Source organism: Hipposideros armiger, unplaced genomic scaffold (assembly GCF_001890085.2).
Source record: "Hipposideros armiger isolate ML-2016 unplaced genomic scaffold, ASM189008v1 scaffold_373, whole genome shotgun sequence".
NCBI classification, from domain to species: Eukaryota; Metazoa; Chordata; class Mammalia; order Chiroptera; family Hipposideridae; genus Hipposideros; species Hipposideros armiger.
The window spans coordinates 1,691,764-1,711,805 of record NW_017731723.1 but is presented as its reverse complement, the minus strand read 5'-3'; the positions used below and the strand labels follow the sequence as shown (position 1 = coordinate 1,711,805).

At 42.4% G+C, this 20,042-nt stretch overlaps 1 protein-coding gene across 1 annotated transcript in view; it reads left to right on the top strand.

Moving 5' to 3' along the window:
- Positions 1-464: 464 nt before the first annotated feature.
- LARP6 (La ribonucleoprotein 6, translational regulator) overlaps positions 465-20,042 on the top strand; it is a 31,400-nt gene continuing 11,822 nt past the window's right edge. The window contains exon 1 of the mRNA XM_019662387.1: positions 465-962. Coding sequence (XP_019517932.1) covers positions 763-962 — 200 coding nt within the window. The 5' untranslated portion in view covers positions 465-762. The remainder of the gene's footprint in view (positions 963-20,042) is intronic.

The window sequence follows — 20,042 nt, the reverse complement described above, 5'->3', positions numbered from 1 at the left end:
CAGTGGCTTTCAAACTTGAGTAAACTTCAGCATCACTCAGAGGGCTTGTTAAAAGGCAAAGTTCTGAATCCTAGATTCTGATTCAGGAGGTCTGGCTGGGTCCTGGGAATTGGCTTTTCTAAACAGTTCCTAAGTAAGGCTGATGTTGCTGATCTGGGAGCCACACTTTGAGAACCATTGGTATAGGGCATGGCAGAGACCAAGTCCCGGACCTCGCAGGACGCAGTCTTGGGTGGTTACACCAAAGAGACGAACCGTGGAGCTGTCAGTCATCTTGGCAGGTCAGCGGAAAAGGCATTTCAAGAGGCACCTAAGCCCCCTAAGCTCTGTCTGAGCCTGCCATCCCCTTAGTCATCTACAAACTGAGAGGTCCGATGTGCTGCGCCCCTCCACTCCCCGGGGCAGCGGTTTAGGGAGCGGGCGGGAGGCCGGGGCCCTGACTCCTCCCCTCCGGTTCGGGCCCCGCGAGCGGAGGGCGCGCACGGGAAGGCTCCGGGGTCCAGGGGATCGTTCGGGACAGGCGCCTGGGGGAGGAAAGCAGAGGAAGTTGCCCTCCCTCTTTGCGGCCCCGCCTACGCTGGCTCTCTGCTGGCGGCCGGGGCGGTGGCGGCTGCGGCTGCGGCGCGGGGCGGGGCGGGGCTCCGCGACCCCCGTCCCTCCCGGCCGCCTCCGCTCCCTCGGTCGCAGACGCAGCCGCCCGCCTGGCTCGGCCTCGCGGCGCGGGGGTTCGGCGCCACCGCAGTCCCGGCCGGCCCGCGAGCCATGGCCCAGCCCGGCGAGGAGGCTCTGCCCGGGCCTGAGACTGCGGTGCAGATCCGCGTCGCCATCCAGGAGGCCGAGGACACGGAGGAGCTGGAGGACGAGGAGGAGGGCGCGGAGGCGCAGCGCGTGGGGGACCCGGCTCGGTATCTCAGCCCGGGCTGGGGCAGCGCCAGCGAGGAGGAGCCGAGCCGCGGGCACAGGTAGGCGCGGCAGCGCGCCGGGGCCGAGTGGGAGTCGCCGACCCCGGAGTCCAGGCGAACGGGAGCTCGGGGACGAGAACTCAGCGGGCGGAGGGCTTTGAGGCAGCCCCGCCGCCGGGTCACCGCTCAGGGCGGTCGCACGGTGTCAGAACCGGCTTGTGTCGGTCGTTGGTGATCCAGTCTGCAGCTTTGTAACCCGACCAAGGGGCTGGCGGTGGGGTTCTGAGGGGCCTGGACGTGGACATGCTCCGGGACCCGGGAGGAAGCCCTTCCTGGGCCATCCTCGTCCTGTCCTCCCCAGGAGAAGCCCCTCCTGTGAGCTCACCCGAAGACCCTCCAAAAGCACAGCCCAGCTCGGGCTCTTCACCTCCGAGGCTGCTCCCCCCAGAAATCACCCCCCGGGAGAGGTCTCACCTAGACCTCACTGCCCTTTCTACTTATCCAAATGGCTTCGCTCAGTCTCTGGGTGGGGGCAGGCCAGGCACAGCTGACAGTTGCTGCTGGGGGATCCCAGGAGGGGTGATTTCATGGTGTAAAGACTCTCCTTGCCCTGACTTGGAATCAGTTCCAGGCTTGCTGCCTGCATCCTCCCCTGCTGGGGGATTCCCATTTTCAAGCAGCCTTCTCCATCCAGTTTCTAGGTTTGCATCATCAGCTTGCTGCCTTGGCCTTGGGTTCCTGGATGATGGGTTGACTGGAGCTGGTATGGCACAAGAAGTCACCTGCCTCACCTTGCCTCTGGGCTTTGAGCTTGGTCATCAGCTGGAGATTTTAGTCTGTGTCCACTGAGGCCCAGGCCTTTCAGGACTATGTTTTGTTTCTGCTGTTGAAAGGAGATACAGTATGGATTATACATGGGGATGAGAGTAGGGCAATGGCAGAACTTGCAAATTCTGGGAAAGGCCAATAGGCACGTATGAAGAGCCCTGTTCTGGGACCCTGCACATGCTTTTAGCTGTCTGGGCTCTGCAGGATTATTCTGTGGCAGACATATATCCTCTTCATTGGGAGAATACGCAACTCAGGGCATAAGGAGACTGGGGCCAGAGCCATTCCCCATCACTGGCTGACACTTTCCCAATGGAAAGGGTCTGGCTTTAGGGACCCAGAGATTCAGGGCAGTTCAGTGGAGGCAGAGGTATTCCAGGAGGAAAATCCGGCTCAACAGTTTAGACTAAGAAAGCTGGGCCACAGCAGATGACACGAGATATATTAGCACTTTATATACTGAAAAACCTCATTCATTCATTCAGCTCTACCAAATATTGAGAGTATATAAATAATGAATCCATAGTCACTGACATCTCACAGTCTTGAGGAGAAGGCAGCCAGGAGAAAGCAGCCACTTAGATAATTTCAGAGGTCATGTATAATAGCCTCAAGTGGTTTATGCTTCTGACTTTTTCTTTTTTTTGCCTGTAACTGACAAAAAGCTGTCCCCTGTCCTGGAGGCTAAGTTTTGAAACTGTACCATTACCAGGGATTAAAGCTCTACTTATTTCTTGGGCCTGGAAAGATCCCTTATGAGATCTAGGAGAACGTGATCCTTGGTTCCGGTAGGCCTCTTGTCCTCACCACCCCTGCACCCCACTCTTTCCCTCCAGAGCCACCCTTCTTTCTCAGTTCCAGTGGTTTTGAGTCTCATGGAGCATTCAGTCTGAAGCATTTCCTACTGTCCACTGGCATAGAGTTGACCCCAGAAAATCCCTGGGGCTCTTTAGGGTAGTGGAGCCAACACAGTCCAGAGGGCAGACATCCAGAGCACAAGGAGATCCAGCCAAGAACAGGATTCACAATGTCCCCTGTTTGGGCCCAGCCTGGCACGGGTGCAGCCACCATCCTGAGTGAACACTTCTGGGCTCCCAGAACCTGCAGGAGAAGAATGCCCAGGTTTCTAAATCTGCTGGGTGAGCATGGCGCCCACCCACATCATCCCCTCAGCCCATTGCTTCTTTCCCTGGCTGTCCTACCAGTTCATACTCCCACAGAACCGAGCCCCGCTAGGTCCCTGAACACAGGGTGCAGTTTGTGTCCACATGCCTTTGCACTTGAACTTCTGAGTCCCTCTGACTGACTGATTGCTAGTCACCTGAAAACTTCACTGCCTCTTCCCCACCACCCCCTTCCTACGCCAAAGCTGCATTTGTTTCCTCTCCGTTGTGTTGCTGTAGCCTTCTGTCCATTTTATACCTAGCACTTACCCACAATTGTAATTCTAGAGGTCTGTGTGCTTCACCAATGTATGAACCCCGGGAATTCGGGGTCTGCATTGCCCTTTTCTCATTGTATCCTCAGCACCCGGCACGTAGTGGGTGCTGTATAAATATTTGTCGAATGAATGCATGTCTCTATCATCACACTCACTCCATGGAGTTAAAATATCTGTGTTTCTCCTCCACTAGACTGTGAAATCCTTGAAGGCGGCAATCTTGCCTAAATCCTTTCTATATCTCCAGTACCCAGCCCAATACCTGGTTTATACCTGGGGGAAAGGGATAAATGGAAATAAGAAAAAATCGTTGTAACCTCCAAATGTCCATTAGTCTTCTCACATCTTGTTCACTAAAAAGGTGTCTTTCTTTTCAGTCTTACCCTTTCAACATAAAAATTTCAAACATAACATGTGAAAGAGTAGTACTGTTAGCATTCAAATTAGATTCAACAATTGTTAATATTTTGCCATATTTGTTTGATGGACATATAATGTGTATGGTTTTCCCTGAACCATTTGAAAGTATCTTGTACGTAAGACACCCTAAGTACTTCATTTTGTAATACTTCATTCATGTTGACATTCTCCTATAAAACCGTAACTCTATTATTGCAATTTAAAAAATTAACAATAATGTCCTTAAATAATCCGATAGCCAAGTCCCACATTCAGGTTTCTCACAATTGTCCTGTACTGTGTTTTACAACTAATTCTTTTCCCCCATAAACCAGAATCCAATCCAGGTAGAGGCATTTGCCTGTTGTATCTCTTTAGAATCTTTTAATCTAGAACATTACCTTTTTTTTAATGCTTTGCTATCTTGGAACTAAGAAGCCAGATGTCTTTTTTTTTAAGATTTTTTAAATTGGGGAATTGTGGGGGAGGGGAAGAGCGTTGGGGAATTGGGGAAGGGGAACAGACAAGTTGCTGTCCTTTTGTTCTTCAGTCTAATTGTGGAGGACACTGTTTCACTGGCCGATGTTGATATTGTGATCATTGCGCTCTTCCCGACTGAGGCAGTCGGTCGCCGACCATTGGACGGCCGCTCATGGTGGCTCATGGCAGCTCATGGTAGCCCAGCTTCAGGTCGAGCTGTTGTTCACCATCTTAGCTGCAGAGGGCACAGCATCACTGGCCCATGTTAGAACCAAACCGGTGGCCCTGCTGCTCAGAACTTACACTTCCAAGCCAATTCTTAACCAACTGAGCCACTCAGCTGGCCCAAGAAGCCAGATGTCTTATTGGATGTTACACACAGTTTGAGTTGATCTGGTTATGTTCTTATCATCTAGTTTACCTTATTCCTTTGTCCCTGTTTAGAGCTACAGGCTTGATTAGATTTAGATTAAACATTTTCTCATGAGCACTTCATTGGTGATGCCAGGAACTTTTCATTGCATCACCTGAGGCAGCATCCACCATTAGTGATGTTAAATTTGACCCCTTGATTAAGGTGATCTTACCATTGCAATTAGCAAGTAATATGTGTGGGCTTCTTGTGAATATTCTTTCACCAGCAACCTTTCCCATAATTGTTTTAGCATCTGCTGATGATCTTTGCTTGAGTCAGTTCATTGGGGATTCCAAATAGGTGGTTTTGTAATTTTATCATTCTTTGTATGTTTATTAGCTGGCATTCCTCTATAAAAGAGAGCTTTGCCTCATCAACAAGAGTTCCTCCTAATGAGGCAAGTGGAAATGGTTAATTATTTTCCCTTTCTTTGAGTACTTCCTTGCTTTCTGATACTAGATATTCTAGGCCTAATTTGTACGTTTCCTACTTCAGTCATGAGATCTAGCCATTTCCACAGAAATCCCTGTTTTTTTCAAATACTAGTGGGAAGGTATTTAGAAACCAAGACCTGGAATTAAGGGTGCTGATTTCTACTGGGGTATCATTTCTTTTAGGCCCTTTCAATAGACAGAGCTAAGAAATATGTTTTCTAAAAAAAAAATTATGTTGATAATTCCAATAAAAATTTAATATTATAGGGCTTTTGTTTTACTTCTTTTATTTTTCACACTGGAAATATTGATTCCTAATAACATGAACTTATTTACTTGTTTGCTTTGTCTTAGAATGTATAAAAATTACTATAATACTAAATATTAGTACAAATAATAAAACCACTGAGCACACCTGCTTTTCATTTAACAAACAGAACCATCTAAGTTTCTTTCTCTCCATGATGTTTAGAACATTGCACAAGCTATCATTTCCCTGTTCTGGATGATGATAATGAAAGCCTCCATTTATCAATGCCAGTTTTGTGCCATACATGGAACTAAGTACTTTGTATACTTTACCTGTGCTCCACACCATGAACCATTCTTTAGATGGGCAGAGACAGCTGCTAGTTGTACTCCTTCTCCAGACTTTAGGAAATACACCAGAATGTCATGTCAGAAGACAGGTCACCATCTCTGTCATAAATATGTAATGGGCCACACAGAACACAGGATGTGGCCTCTTACTAGTGCATCCAAATGTAGTTGTTCCCAAGATGTTTCTTCCAAAGTTGGAAACATACTTGTATATGTTTTCTGTCTCTATGGAGAACATTTATCTTTTGAATATGCCCTCATATTTTTATATTGCATTATCAGTTTGGTTGCCTTTTTGAACCTTTACAGAGTCATTATCTTTTCCTAGCAGCGAGGCAAAAGAAACTTCACATAGATTCTGGTACTCTAGTGTTTTTCATAAGTGGTATTTTCTCTTTTCTGTTCAATATCCTTCTTGTTGCTGTCCAGCATTTTCCTGGTCTTGGTGGCCAAAGCATCATATTAGGCCATCTGCAAGGATAGGTGAATCCAAGAAACCTTTCCTGTGTTGAAAGTCACAGCAGGGAGCTAGCTCATTACTCCACCATGTCAGCCTGGGCATTTTCCTTCTGTAAGGTGTTATTTGAATAACCACTCAATGAACATATGTGTATCCAGATTAGCTTGAGATTTTATGAGAAAAGCAGCCTTGGAGATTTTATGCTGCACTTGTTTCTCCAAATTATTTACAAATAAGATAAATATTTCAACACTGGTCTGTGGAGCTCAGTCAACAGTTTTGAAATATGGCTCCTTATTTACACCCTTTGTCTCCATTTCTAGCAGGTTTACAGCTATAACAGAACTCATCACCGCTCTACACTTGCAATGCTTTATTTAAAATGAAGTAATAATGTACATGTAAAAGTTAAATGTAAAACTTTTCAAAGCCCTCTTGAAAGGCCACTAACAAAACATACCTTCTGTCTCAAAGAATCCTGAGAGGTGTAATTTTTTTCCCTGCGGAAATGATTCACTTTACATTGGTGACACTTTTTAAATTCCTACAGTGTGCCAGGCTCTAGATTGGTGCTAGAATGAAAGAAAACAGTATGAATCCTACTGTCCAGGCACTTAGGGTTCAGGGCACTAAAGAGACGTGCACACAAGTAGTTCCAATACAAGTATAGACAAGTAATTCCAATACAAGTAAGGCACAGAATAGAAGAGGCTTAACTCAAAATACAACTGGAGTGGGATGGGGGCGAGGGGAGGTGGCAGGAGGTGTGAAGACAGAACCCTAGAAGGCTCTGGATGGGAACTATGCAAAGGAAGCAAGAGTGGAAAGGGGATGCTAATATCTGAGAGATAATTTCAGCTCTTCCTTTAGAACAATTGCCCAGCCTGTCTGCCTGACAATGAAAAGTAGCAGCCAACCTACTGTTTACTTCCAAGGGGAAGAAGAAGAAACAAGATTATTTTCTAAAGGAGGTGAATGAACTACCTGCAATGTAAAGCCTCCTCCATATAACGCCCCTACTTATTGATCCCCTGCCTGTTCACTCTGAAGTGAAGCCTGCCAGTTGGCGGGCTATATACACCCATGTATATAGACCCACCTAGGAAGAAAACCAGTAGGAGTATACAGCTGCAGAGGGAACCCACATGACCCACCAGGAAAAAGCAACCCAGACTTCCATTCTTCAAAATGAATAGCTGTGGAGGCTAACGCCCCACTTCTTAAGTGTGGGCTGTGTAGAGTGACTTCCTTCCAAAGTATACAGTATGGAAAGGGAGAAGAAGGAGTCACTTTACAGTGGAGGCAGACTACCTCAGCCAGGTGAGCAGGGTCACGTCCACAGTAATCACTCATGTTGATAGTATGGGCCCTTGGTATGAGGTGATGAGAATGGAAATTTACTTCCGTTGTCCTCCCCAAAACCCATATCCCCAGTCTAAACATGAGAAAAATACCAGATGAATCCCAAATGAGGGGTATTCTACTACATACCTGAGTAGTTCCCTTCAGCACTGCCAAGGCCATCAAAAACAAGTAAAGTCTGAGAAAGGATCACAGCCAAGAGGAGCCTGGGGAGACATGATGACTAAATGTAATATGTCATCCTGGATGGGATCCTGAAACAGAAAAAGGACATTAGGTCAAAATTAAGAAAACCTGAATAAAGTATAGATTTTAGCTAATAATAATGTATCAGTGTTTATTAAATTATTGTGCTAATGTAAGCTATTAATAATAGAAGAAGCCTTGTGTGGGGTATATGAGAACTCTGTAGTATTTTCACAATTTTTCTGTAAATCTAAAACTATTCTAAAATAAGTTTATTTTTTAAAATGCTTATAAAGAAAAGGATGAATTTTTTTACCAGTCACATGAAGAGAATCAATGACATGAACGTTAAATGGAAGAAGTGACCCCAGAGAATACAGAGGTGACACTGTTGGAAACAAAAAGACTGAAAATATATAGTCTAGTTAGTACCCTGAGAGACAATTTAAAATATCGCATTCACAAAGCAAGAGCCAGATGCTATTAAAAAGGAACAATCTGAAGAAATAGAATAGTTTTCAGAGAAAAAATAAATACTACTTACTGAAATTAAAAAATTCACTAGGAAAGGTTTGAAGATAATGTCAAAGACATCTCTTACCATGTAAATCAAAGACAAATGGGAAGACAGGCTATATGAGAGAAAAGATAGGAGACATAGAGGATCAGTCAAGGTGGTTAGTCAACTAGTAGGACTTTAAGACAGAAATGTCATCTTAGCAAATGCCTTCACCCTGCAGTAAGCAGTGTTTAAATAGCCATAAAGATACATGCAACTGATTGACTTTCACTATCTATCTATAGACAAAACATGGAAATTTAGTTACAGAATAGAACGTAAATATTATGAACCATTACAAAATGAAATAAAGGTAGATCTAATAGAATCTGGAAGGTCGGAAGTGGAAGAAGAGGCGAAGGAAAAGATAGGGTATTGATATGCATATCCTATATAGGAGGAATTGAGAAACAGTATTTAATGTTGATGGAATGAGAAACAGAATTTTAGTTGTATTATTTAAAAACACAATTAGAAGGCTAATAGAAAAACCAAAAATAATGTAAAGTTTTAAAACTTGGAAGAAGAGTTTTGGGGAATGAATGACCCCAAATCGGCATATAGTAGGACATGAATACAGTCTAAAATGGGCAAAGAGAAATAGAGCTATAAACATATTTTATAGATGATAAAGCAACTCTCATAGAACTAAATGGTTGAATAGAGGTTACCTCTAGGGAGGAAAGGTGGAACAGGGAATTGTTTTCTTTATAATTTTTCTTCTCTACTATTTTATTTTAGTTTTTGCTATGGAAATGTATTGCTTTAATTTTGAAGATTCATTTTTGATGAGCTATTAATATGTCCAAGGGATAAGTAAATGAGAACAGTTGGAATGGGAAAGAGAACAGATGGGAGACACTGCAGAATAAAATCAACACTTTTTAACTGACTTGATAACTGACTTGATGTGGGCCTGAAAGATGCATCTTAGGTTTTGAGCCTAAGTACAGAGATGAGTGAATAGGAAAAGAAGTTGGGGCAGTTTGAGAAGGATGGTATATGGTTTTTACAGGACTGTTGTAATTGACAAAAAGTGGCCAATATTTATGTTTAAAGGATATAAAATTCTTTAATGTCTGTAAAGGATACAGGGTCTGTTTTGTTCAAAGACTGTTGTGTAAACCAGGAAACAGTGCAGCATGCTCCCAGATACAAAATAGGCTTTCCTGCTCTTCCAAGATTCCCGTTTGGAGATGCACAGTTGCCTCTGACATCCCCCATGCAGAGGGAGGAGTCCCCGGGGTGCAAGAAGCTCACCTCTGCACTCACAGAGAGGTGTTAGATCACCTCCCCAGAGCTGCCCACCTGTTCTAGAACCTCTGGCTATCTGGCCTATCTGTTCACTGGGTGCAAATAACTGATACACCCAACTTACCACCCAACACGTTATGTACTGTTGACTGTGAGACTGTGAAAGGAAGATGAACTTCCCAGATAGAATGTCTCTTGGTAGGTCAGTCTCTGCAGAAGCTGATAGTTTGATTCTGGACATAATTGAATTGGAAGTAGTATCATACTATCCAAGTGGAAACATCAGGCAGGCACAGGGCACTTAGTAATTGAGGACTAGAGCTCAGGAATGAGAAAAGGATGAAGGGGTGAGAGAGGAGAGGCAGATTTGAATTGGATGAGCTAGCCAGGGGCTGAAGTGTAGAGGTTGCCGGGGGATAGAGTCAAGGAGAGATTCTTGGGAAATACCTACATTTAGAAATGGGAGAAGACAGAGGAGACAGAAAGGGCAGTTAAATGGGAAGAAGAATCAGAAAAGAACAAGGCATATAATCCCAGGGGGAACAGTATCAAGCAGAAGGCGGTCAGCTGTGTCGCATTCTGCATCGGGGGCAAGAGAACCAAGATGGAAAAAAAGCACCTGGATTTGGCAATTGGGATCTTTGGTGGATATCCAAACACAGAACAAGCTTGGGGAGTAGGAGGGTAGGGCACAGGGGAGGGCTGCGCAAGTCTGATTGGATGAACTTCACTTTCTCAATCAAGTCTGAAATAGAATCATCTGCAGGGAGTAGGGTCTTCCCATGGCAGATCTTGGGAAGAGCAGGAGGCGCTGGAATTAGCACTGGAGGGTTGAAAAATTACATCTCCTTCCTTCCATTATGTTTTATTTGTTTACAAGTACAGTTTTTATAATAGCATCAACCGCTCTAGTTTGGGAGTAGGACGAACTGATCTGTGGGTCCCTTCAATGGTCTGGTCCCCTCTGATATAATAGCCACTTGTAGTAAGTTAGGCCAGTTTGCTAATACCCGAGCCCACCCCAAATTCTTCATTGGTCATTATTACGCACCTCACCACATCCTCTGCTTTTATTGTCATCCTTCTCAGCTGGGCTCAGAATTTCCTGTGCATTTGTAGTTATTTTATCTGGTGTATCAGCCTGTTTTCACTATTTAGGGTATAAAATTTCTCTAATTGAAATTTTTTGTCCATCTTTTTTTTTATTAGTTTCAGGTGTACAAAACAATGTAATGGTTAGACATTTACACCCCTCACCAAGTGATAACCCCACTTCCAGTCTCCTACCCTTCGACATCATATAGAGCTGTTACAGTACCATTGACTATATTCCCTATGCTGTACTTTACATCCTTTGACTAATATATATATATATATGTATATATATATAGATATTTATATATTTATATATTTACTGGGGATGCCAAAAAAATGTATACACATTTTAAGAGATGTTATCTATGCTCAAGCAGTTGTTCGCTGTAATCAGAAGTATGAATGCTGATGGGAACCACTTTGAACACCTCTTGTAATTGCAGAAGTCAAACGTGACTTGTATTCATCTTTTGTTAACAGTATATATTAAGTATTACAAATAATACAGTTTTTTCCTTTCTTAAAATGTGTATACATTTTTTGGCACCTTCTGTGTGTGTGTGTGTGTGTGTGTGTGTATGTATATATATATATTTAATTATATTTGACATTCAATATTATTTTATATCAGTTTCAGCAGTGATTAGGCATTTATATAATTTATGAAGTGATTCCCCCCAACTCCAGCACCCATCTGACACCATACATAGTCTTTGCAACATTATTGATTATATTCTCCATACTGCAAATCACATCCCTGTGACTATTTTGTGACTGCCAATTTGTACTTCCTAATCCCTTCACCTTTCTCACCCATCCCCCAGCCCCTTTTCCATCTAGCAACCATTGGTTTTTTTCTCTGTATCTGAGTTTATTTCTGCTTTGTTTGTTCATTTATTCTGTTCTTTAGATTCCACATGTACGTGAGATCATATGGTATTTGTCTTTCTCCGTCTGACTTATTTCACTGAGCATAATATCCTGTAGGTCCATCCATGTGTTGCAAATGCTATGATTTCATTTTTATGGCCAAGTAATACTCCATTGTATATATATACCACAATTTCTTTATTCAGTCATCTGTTGATGGGCATTTTGGTTGTTTCCATATCTTGGTTATTGTGAACAGTGCTTCAGTAAACATAGGGGTGCATATATTTTTTTGAATTAGTGTTTTGGATTTCTTTAGATAAATACCCAGGAGTAGAATTGCTGGGTCGTAAGGTAGTTTTATTTTTAATTTTTTGAGGAACTTCTCCATACTGTTATCCTTATTGGCTGCACCAATTTGCAATTCCACCAACAGTGCACAAGGGTTCCCTTTTCTCCACAACCTTGCTAACACTTGTTTGTTGATTTATTGATGATGGTCATTCTGACAGGAGTGAGGTGTTATCTCATTGTGGCTTTAATTTGCATTTCTCTGATGATTAGTGATGTTGAACATCTTTTCATATGTCTATTGGCCATCTTTTCATATGTCTGGAGAAATGTCCGTTCAGGTCCTCTGCCCATTTTGTAATTGGATTATTTGATTTGTTGGTGTTAAGTTGTATGAGTCCTTTATAAATTTTGGATATTAACCCCTTATCAGATATATCACTGGCAAATATCTCTCCCATTCAGTAGGATGTTTTTTCATCTTATTGATAGTTTGCTTTGCTGTGAAAAAACTTTTTAGTTTGATGTAGTCCCATTTGTTTATTTTTTCTTTTGTTTCCCTTGCCCAAAGAAATATATCAGTAAATATATACGAAGGGTATTGTCTGAGAGTTTACTGCCTATGTTTTCTTCTAGGAGTTTTATGGTTTCAGGTCTTACATTTAAGTCTTTAATCCATTTTGAGTTTATTCTTGTATATGGCATAAGAAGGTGATCTAGTTTCATTTTATTGCATGTACCTGTCCAGTTTCCCCAGCACCATTTATTGAGTAGACTGTCTTTACCTCAGTGTAAATTCTTGCTTCCTTTGTCATAGATTAAATGACCATATAGGCGTGGATTTATTTATGGCTGTCTATTCTGTTCCATTGATCTATGTGTCTGTTTTATGCCAATACCATGCTGTTTTGATTACTATGGCCTTGTAGTAGTTTGATATCAGGTAGCGTAATACCTCAAACTTTGTTCTTCTTTCTCAGGATTGCCATGGCTATTCAGAATTTTTTATGGTTCCATATAAATTTTAGGATTGTTTCTTCTAGTTCTGTGAAAATTGCCATTGGTATTTTAATAGGGATTGCATTGAATCTATATATTGTTTTGGGTAGTATGGCCATTTTTACTATATTAATTCTATCCATGAGCATGGTATATGTTTCTATTTATTTATATCTTCTTTAACTTCTCTCTTCAATGTCTTATAATTTTCTGAGAATGGGTCTTTTACTTCCTTGGTTAAATTTATTCCTAAATTTTTTGGTTTTTTTGATGCAATTGTAAATGGAATTGTTTTCTTAATTTCTTGATTGGTAGTTCATGATTGGTGTGTAAAAATGCAACCGATTCCTGAATATTAATTTTTTATCCTGCTACTTTACTAAATTCATTTATCAGTTCTAATAATTTTCTTGGTGGAATCTTTGGAATTCTCCATATATCTCCATAATTTCATCTGCAAAGAATGACAATTTTACTTCTTTCTTTCCAATATGGATACCTTTAATTTCTTTTGCTTGTCTGATTGCTGTGCCTAGGACTTCCAGTACTATGTTGAATAAAAGTGGTGAAAGTGGATATTCTTGTCTTGTTCCTGATCTTAAGGGGAATGCTTTAAAATTTTCCCCATTAAGTATAATATTAGCTGTGGATTTGTCATATGGCCTTTATTATGTTGAGATATGTTCCATCTATTCCCACTCTGCTGAGTTTTTATCATAAATGCATGCTGGATTTTGTCAAATGCATTTTCCACATCTATTGATACGACCATATGATTTTTATGTTTCATTTTGTTAATGTGGTGTATCACATTAATTGATTTGTGGATATCAAACCAACCTTGCATACTAAGAATGAATCCCACTTGATCATGGTGTATGATATTTTTAATATATTGCTGAATTCAGTTTGCTAATATTTTGTTGAGGATTTTTGCATCTATGTTCATCAGAAATATCAGCCTATAGTTTTCTTTTTTTGTAATGTCTTTGTCTGGTTTTGGAATCAGGGTAATAAAATGGTGGCCTCATAAAATGAGCTCGGGAGCCTTTCTTTCTCTTGGAATTTGTTGAAATATTTTGAGGAGAATAGGTGTTAATTTTTTTTTTGTATGTTTGGTAAAATTCACCTGTGAAGCCATCTAGTCCAGGACTTTTGTTTGTTGGGAGCTTGTTGATTACTAATTTGGTTTCATTGGTAGTAATTGGTCTGTTCAGATTTTCGGTTTCATCTTGATTCAGCCTTGGAAGGTTTTATGCTTTTAGCAATTTGTCCATTTCTTCCAGATTGTCCAATTTGTTGGTGTATAGATGGTTGTAGTACTTTCTTTAAATTTTTTGTATTTCTGTGGTGTCATTGTCACTTCTCCTCTTTCATTTCTGATTTTATTTATTTGGGTCCTCTCTTTTTTTCTTGATGAGTTTGGTTAAAGGTTTGTCAGTTTTGCTTATCTTTTCAAAAAAACAGCTCTCGATGTCATTGATCTTGTGTATTGTTTTTTAGTCTCTATTTCATTTATGTCTACTCTGATCTTTAGTATTTCCTTCCTTGTATTCACTTTGGGCTTTGTTGGCTGTTCTTTTTCCAGTTCCCTTAGGTGTAAAGTTAGACTGTTTATTTGAGACTTTTCTTGTTTCTTTAAGTTAGCCTGCATTGATATACATTTCCCTCTTGCGACTGCTTTCGCTGTGTCCCATAGATTTTGGGTCATTGTGTTTTCATTTTCGCTTGTCTCAGGTATCTTTTGATTCCTCCTTGATCTTATTGTTGACTCATTCATTTTTATTAGAATGTTGTTTCACCTCCATGTGTTTGTTTTATGTGTTTTTCAGCATTTTTCTTGTAATTGATATCTGGTTTCATACCATGTGGTCAGAGAGGACACTTGATATGATGATTTCAGTGTTCTTAAATTTATTGAGACTTATTTTGTGGCCTATCATATGGAAAATGTTCCATGTGCACATGAAAAGAATGTATATTCTGCTGTTTTGGGGTAAAATTCTTGAAGAATATCAATTAAATACATCTGATCTAGTGTGACATTTAAGGCTGCTGTTTCTGTGTTTATTTTCTGTCTGGAGGATCTGTCCATTGTTGTTAGTGGGGTGTTGAAGTCCCCTACTGTGATTTGTTACTGTTGTTCTCTGCCTTTATTCGGTCAATATTTGCTTTATATATTTAGATGCTCCTATGTTGGATGGATAAATATTTACTAGGGTGATTGCGTTTTGTCTGATCCCTTTATAATTATGTAATGTCCTTCTTTGTCTCTTACTATGGTCTTCATTTTAAAGTCTACTTTATCCAATGTAAGTATTGCTACTCCAGCTTTTTTCTCGTTTTCTTTTTGTGAAATACCTTTTTCCATCAATTTACTTTCAGTCTGTATGTGTCTTTCAATCTGAGGTTGGTCTCTTGTAGACAGCATATATGTGGGTCTTATTTTCTTACCCATTCAGCTACCCTATATCTTTTGACGGGAGCATTTAATCCATTTACATTTAAAGTGATTATTGATAGGTACATAGTTATTGCCGTTTTATTATTCATATTTTTTTATCTTCATTTGTTTTCTCCTTTCTTCTGCTTAAAGGAGTCCTTTTAACATTTCTTGTAGTACTGGCTTGGTGGTAATGAATTCCTTTAGCTCTTTCATGTCTGGGAAGCTCATTATCTCTCCTTCAATTTTAAATGATAGGCTTGCTGGATAGAGTAGTTTTGGTTGTAGGTCCTTCCTTTGCATTACTTTGAATATTTCCTGCTGCTCCCTTCTGGCCTGAGAAGTTTCTTTTGAGAAATCAGTTGAGTCTTATGGGAGCTCACTTGTAAGTAACTAGTTGTCTTTCTCTTGCTGCTTTTAGGATTCTCTCTTTGTCTTTAACCTTTGCCATTTTAATTATGATGTGCCTTGGTGTGGGCCTCTTTGGGTTCATCTTGTTTGGGACTATCTGCAGTTTCTTGATTTATATGCCTATTTCCTTTACCAGGATAGGGAAGTTTTCAGTCATTATTTTTTCAAATAGGTTCTCGATCCCTTGCTCCCTCTCTCCTCCTTCTGGTACTCCTGTGATGTAAATGTTGTTACAATTGATATTGTCCCACAGGTTCCTTAAACTAAGTATTTTTTTTATTCTTTTTGTTGTTCCAATTGGGTGTTTTCTACTACCTTGTCTTCTAAATTGCTGATTCAATCCTGTGCTCCATCTAATCTACTGTTGATTCATTCTAGTGTATGCTTCATCTCAGTTATTGTATTCTTTATTTCTGGCTGGTTCTTTTTTATGGTTTCTGTGTTTTGTTTTGTTTTGTTTTGTTGAAGATTTTTATTGGGGAATTGGGGGAAGGGGAACAGAAAAGTTGCTGTCCTTTTGTTCTTCAGTCTAGTTGTGGAGGACGTTGCTTCACTGGCCCAAGTTGGCACCATCATTGCGCTCTTCCCGGGTGAGGCAGATCAGTCGCCGGCTTCTGGACCGCTGCTCACTGCGGCTGCTGGCCGCTCACGCTGGCTGCTGGCTACACACGGTAGCCCATGGCAACCCACTGCAGCAGGGGCTGCAGCCTACGCTGTCGCCGGCGACTCATGGCAGCCCAGCTCCAGGTTGAGCTGTTGTTCAGCATCTTAGCTGTAGAGGGCAGTGTCACTGGCCCCCATGTGGGATCCGAACCGGGGTCCTTTGGCATCCCAAGCCAGCTCTTAACCACCGCGCCACTTGGCCAGCCCTCTGTGTTCTTCTTTATACTTATTATCTCTTTGTTGAAGTTCTCACTAATTTCCTTAAGCATTCTTACAACCACTGTTTTAAACTCTATCTCTGGCTGGTTGGTTGCCTCCATTTCATTTAGTTCTATTTCTGGAGGTTTCTCCTGTTCTTTCATTGGGGACATGTTTCTTTGTTTCCTCATTCTGGCTGCCTCTGTGTGTTTGCTACTCTGTATTAAGTAGATCTCCTATGTCTCTCAGTCTTTGCTGGGTGGCCTTATGTAGTATATGTCCTATGTGGCCCAATGGCACGGTCTCCCTAATATCTTGTGCATGTGTTCCAGGAGTGTCTCTTGAGTGTGTTGTATGTGTTCTTCTGTTGTAGTTGAGCCTTAATTGTTTTTGGCGCATCAGTTGGTGGGATTGACTCCCACACTGACTGACTGAGAAGATTGGCTACATCCACAGTGTATGAGCTGCCATGTGGGAGCTGACCCATCAGAGGAGGATTTGCCCCCATGGGCTCTTTTGCATTTTGAGACTACCCTTTTAGTGTACCGCTTATGGGGCTAACCAGGTAGTGCTCTGGTGTTGTCTGATGCTGGCCTCTAGATTTGTTATTTCTGGTGTTCCTTGGGAGAGGCTCCTGTGCAGGCCAATTTTAGCCTTGTCTGTAACCAGCCCGTGGCTACCTGGTAGGAGCCACAAAGCTATATGTGGTTGGCTGCTGGACATGGAGGCGTATGGGGGTCTCTTCAATGTGAACCAAGGCCAGCTGCCACCAGTATTGGGCCTGAGGCAGCTTAGGAGAGGGCCCAGAGCCCCCTAGGCCTATTGCCAGCTGCTGGCTCAGTCGTTGAAAGAGCCTCCTTAGGTGCACGGACCAGGTTGGTTGACCCAGTGTCGAGAGTGCCCTTGGCTATGCAGTACTAGCTGGGTGGTGTGGGCTTCAATGGAGTCATGAGATGTGACCAGTAGTTTTTACAAAGTGAATGCAGTTTTGATTCTTGCACCAGTGCTGGGCCTGTGACCACTTTGCAAAAATGCCCTGAGAACACTGTGGACAGCCACTGCTCGCCTCAGGCCCGCAGGTCCCTGAGAACTGCCCAAGAGAATCTGTTGCCCACATTTTGGGTCACTGCCCACCACCAAAAGTTCTCTAGCTGCCACAGGCCATCCACTGTTGTAAAAGGCTTCCACAGCTTGTGGGGAGAGGCCTTCTGCTCAATAGTCATGAGTGTCCCAGATGATTCAGTACTAGTTGTGCAGGGCAGGGACCCAGGGCATCACTAAGGTAGTATGCACATGCAGATTTTATCAGACCAATGAGGTCTCAGATTTCGTCTTCTGAGGGAGGGTTCAACGTAGAAAAGATGGCGCCCTCCTATAAACTACACATGAGTAAGGCTCTACACAGGGATAATGGCTCCGGTCCCTCCAGCCCTCACCCTGAAGTCACACAACTCAGTCTTTCCCTGTATGTCTCTAGCACCTCTTAAATTGCTGTCCTGCTACCAGAGACCAGGTGAGTGTTTGCAGGCAAGTGAGTCTGTGTGCAAGCTCTTTAAGAGGACTTCTGGGTTTCCAGCCACGTTCTGTCTCACTGGGACAGGCAGACAAAGTCCTTGCTGATTTTCACTGCCAGATGTGGGAACTCCTCTTCCCAGTACAGGACCCCTGGGCTGAGGAGCCCAGTGTGGGACTGGGACCCCTCCCTCTTCCAGGGGGACCTCCACCACCAAGGTGTCCCTCCTGATGTTCAGCCACTATCTGTGGGTTTTCTTTCGGTCAGCTCCTTTCACGTCTCCACCCCTCCTACTGGTCTCGATATGGCCTCTTCTTTTTATCCTCAGTTATAGGGGTTCTGTTCAGCTAGTCTTCAGATGATTCTTGAGCTTGATTGTTCTATAATGTATTTGTAATTTGGGTGTGATCCTGGAACTTAGTAGGAGTAGCATTTACCTAACCTGCCATCATGGACCTTCTCCCACTCTGTGTCTTTTGATTGAAACATTTAATCCATTTATACTTAAAGTAATTGTTGACAGGGCCGGCTGACTGGCGCATTGGTTAAGAGCTGGCTTGGGACGCCAGAGGGCCCTGGTTCGGATCCCACATTTGAGGGCCAGTGACACTGCCCTCTGCAGCTAAGATGCTGAACAACAGCTCAACCTGGAGCTGGGCTGCCGTGAGTCACCAGCGACAGCGTAGGCTGCAACCCCTGCTGCAGTGGGTTGCCATGGGCTACCGTGTGTAGCCAGCAGCCAGCGTGAGCGACCAGCAGCCACTGTGAGCGGCCTCCAGAAGCTGGCGACTGATCTGCCTCGCCCGGGAAGAGCACAATGATGGTGCCAACTTGGGCCAGTGAAGCGACGTCCTCCACAACTAGACTGAAGAACAAAAGGACAGCAACTTGTCTGTTCCCCTTCCCCCAATTCCCCAGCACTGTTCCCATCCCTCCAATTCCCCAATAAAAATCTTTAAAAAATAAAATAAATAAATTGTTGAGAGATATGCAGTTATTGCCATTTTATTATTCATATTTTTAATCTTTTTTTTTCATCTTAAGTCCCTCTAAGATTCCTTGTAATACTGGTTTGGTAGTGATGAGCTCCTTTAGATTTTTCTTGTCTGGGAAACTCTTTATCTATCCTTTAATTCTAAATGATAGCTTTACTAGGTAGAGTAGTCTTGGTTGTAGGTCCTTGCTTTTCATCACTTTAAATATTTTGTGCCAGTCCCTTCTGGCCTGCAAAGTTGAGAAATCAACTGATAGTCTTTTGAGAGCTCCCTTATAGGTAACTAACTGATTTTCTCTTGCTGCTTTTAAGATTCTTTCTTTGTTTTTAACCTTTGACATTTTAATTATAATGTGTCTTGGTGTGGGCCTCTTTGGGTTCATCTTGTTTGGGACTCTGTGCTTTCTGGGCTTGTGTATCTATTTCCTTTGCCAGGTTAGGGAAGTTTTCAGTCATTATTTCTTCAAATAGGTTTTCAATTCTTTGCTCTCTCTCTCTCTTCTCCTTCTGGCACCCCAGTGATGTGAATGATGGTGTGCTTGATGTTGTTCCAGAGGCCCCTTAAACTCTCCTTATATTTTTGGATTCATTTTTCTTTTAGCTGTTCTGTTTGGGTGTTTCCTGCTACCTTATCTTCTGAATTGCTGATTCAGCCCTCTGCTTCTCTAATCTGTTGATTCTCTCTAATGTAGTCTTCATTTCAGATATTGTATTCTTTATTTCCAACTGGTTCTTTTTTGTTTACTGTTTCCATTTTTATGTTTCCTATCTCTTGTTGAAGTTCTCCCTGAGATCATTGAGCAACACTTATAAACAGTGTTTTGAATTCTGCATCTGGTATATTGTTTGTTTCCATTTGGTTTAGTTATTTTTTATGGAATTTGTTCTGTTCTTGTATTTGGGACATGTTTTTTTGTCTCCCCATTTTGGCTGCCTTCCTGTGTTTGTCTCTATGTATTAGGTTGGACTGCTATGTTTCCAGGTCTTAGTAGAGCGGCCTTATGTAGAAGGTGTCCTTTGGGACTCAGTCATGCAGTTTCCATGGTTACCTGAGCCACACACTCCAGGTGTGTCACTTGTGTGGGTTGTTTGTGCCCTCCTGTTGTAGTTGAGCCTAGTTTGCTGTTTGCACGTCACTGGGAGGGATTGGTCTGCAGGCTGATTGGTTGTGAGGTTGTGATTGGTTGTGACAACAGTGGAAGAGCTGTGATGCAGGAGCTGACCCTACACAGCAGGATTTGCTTT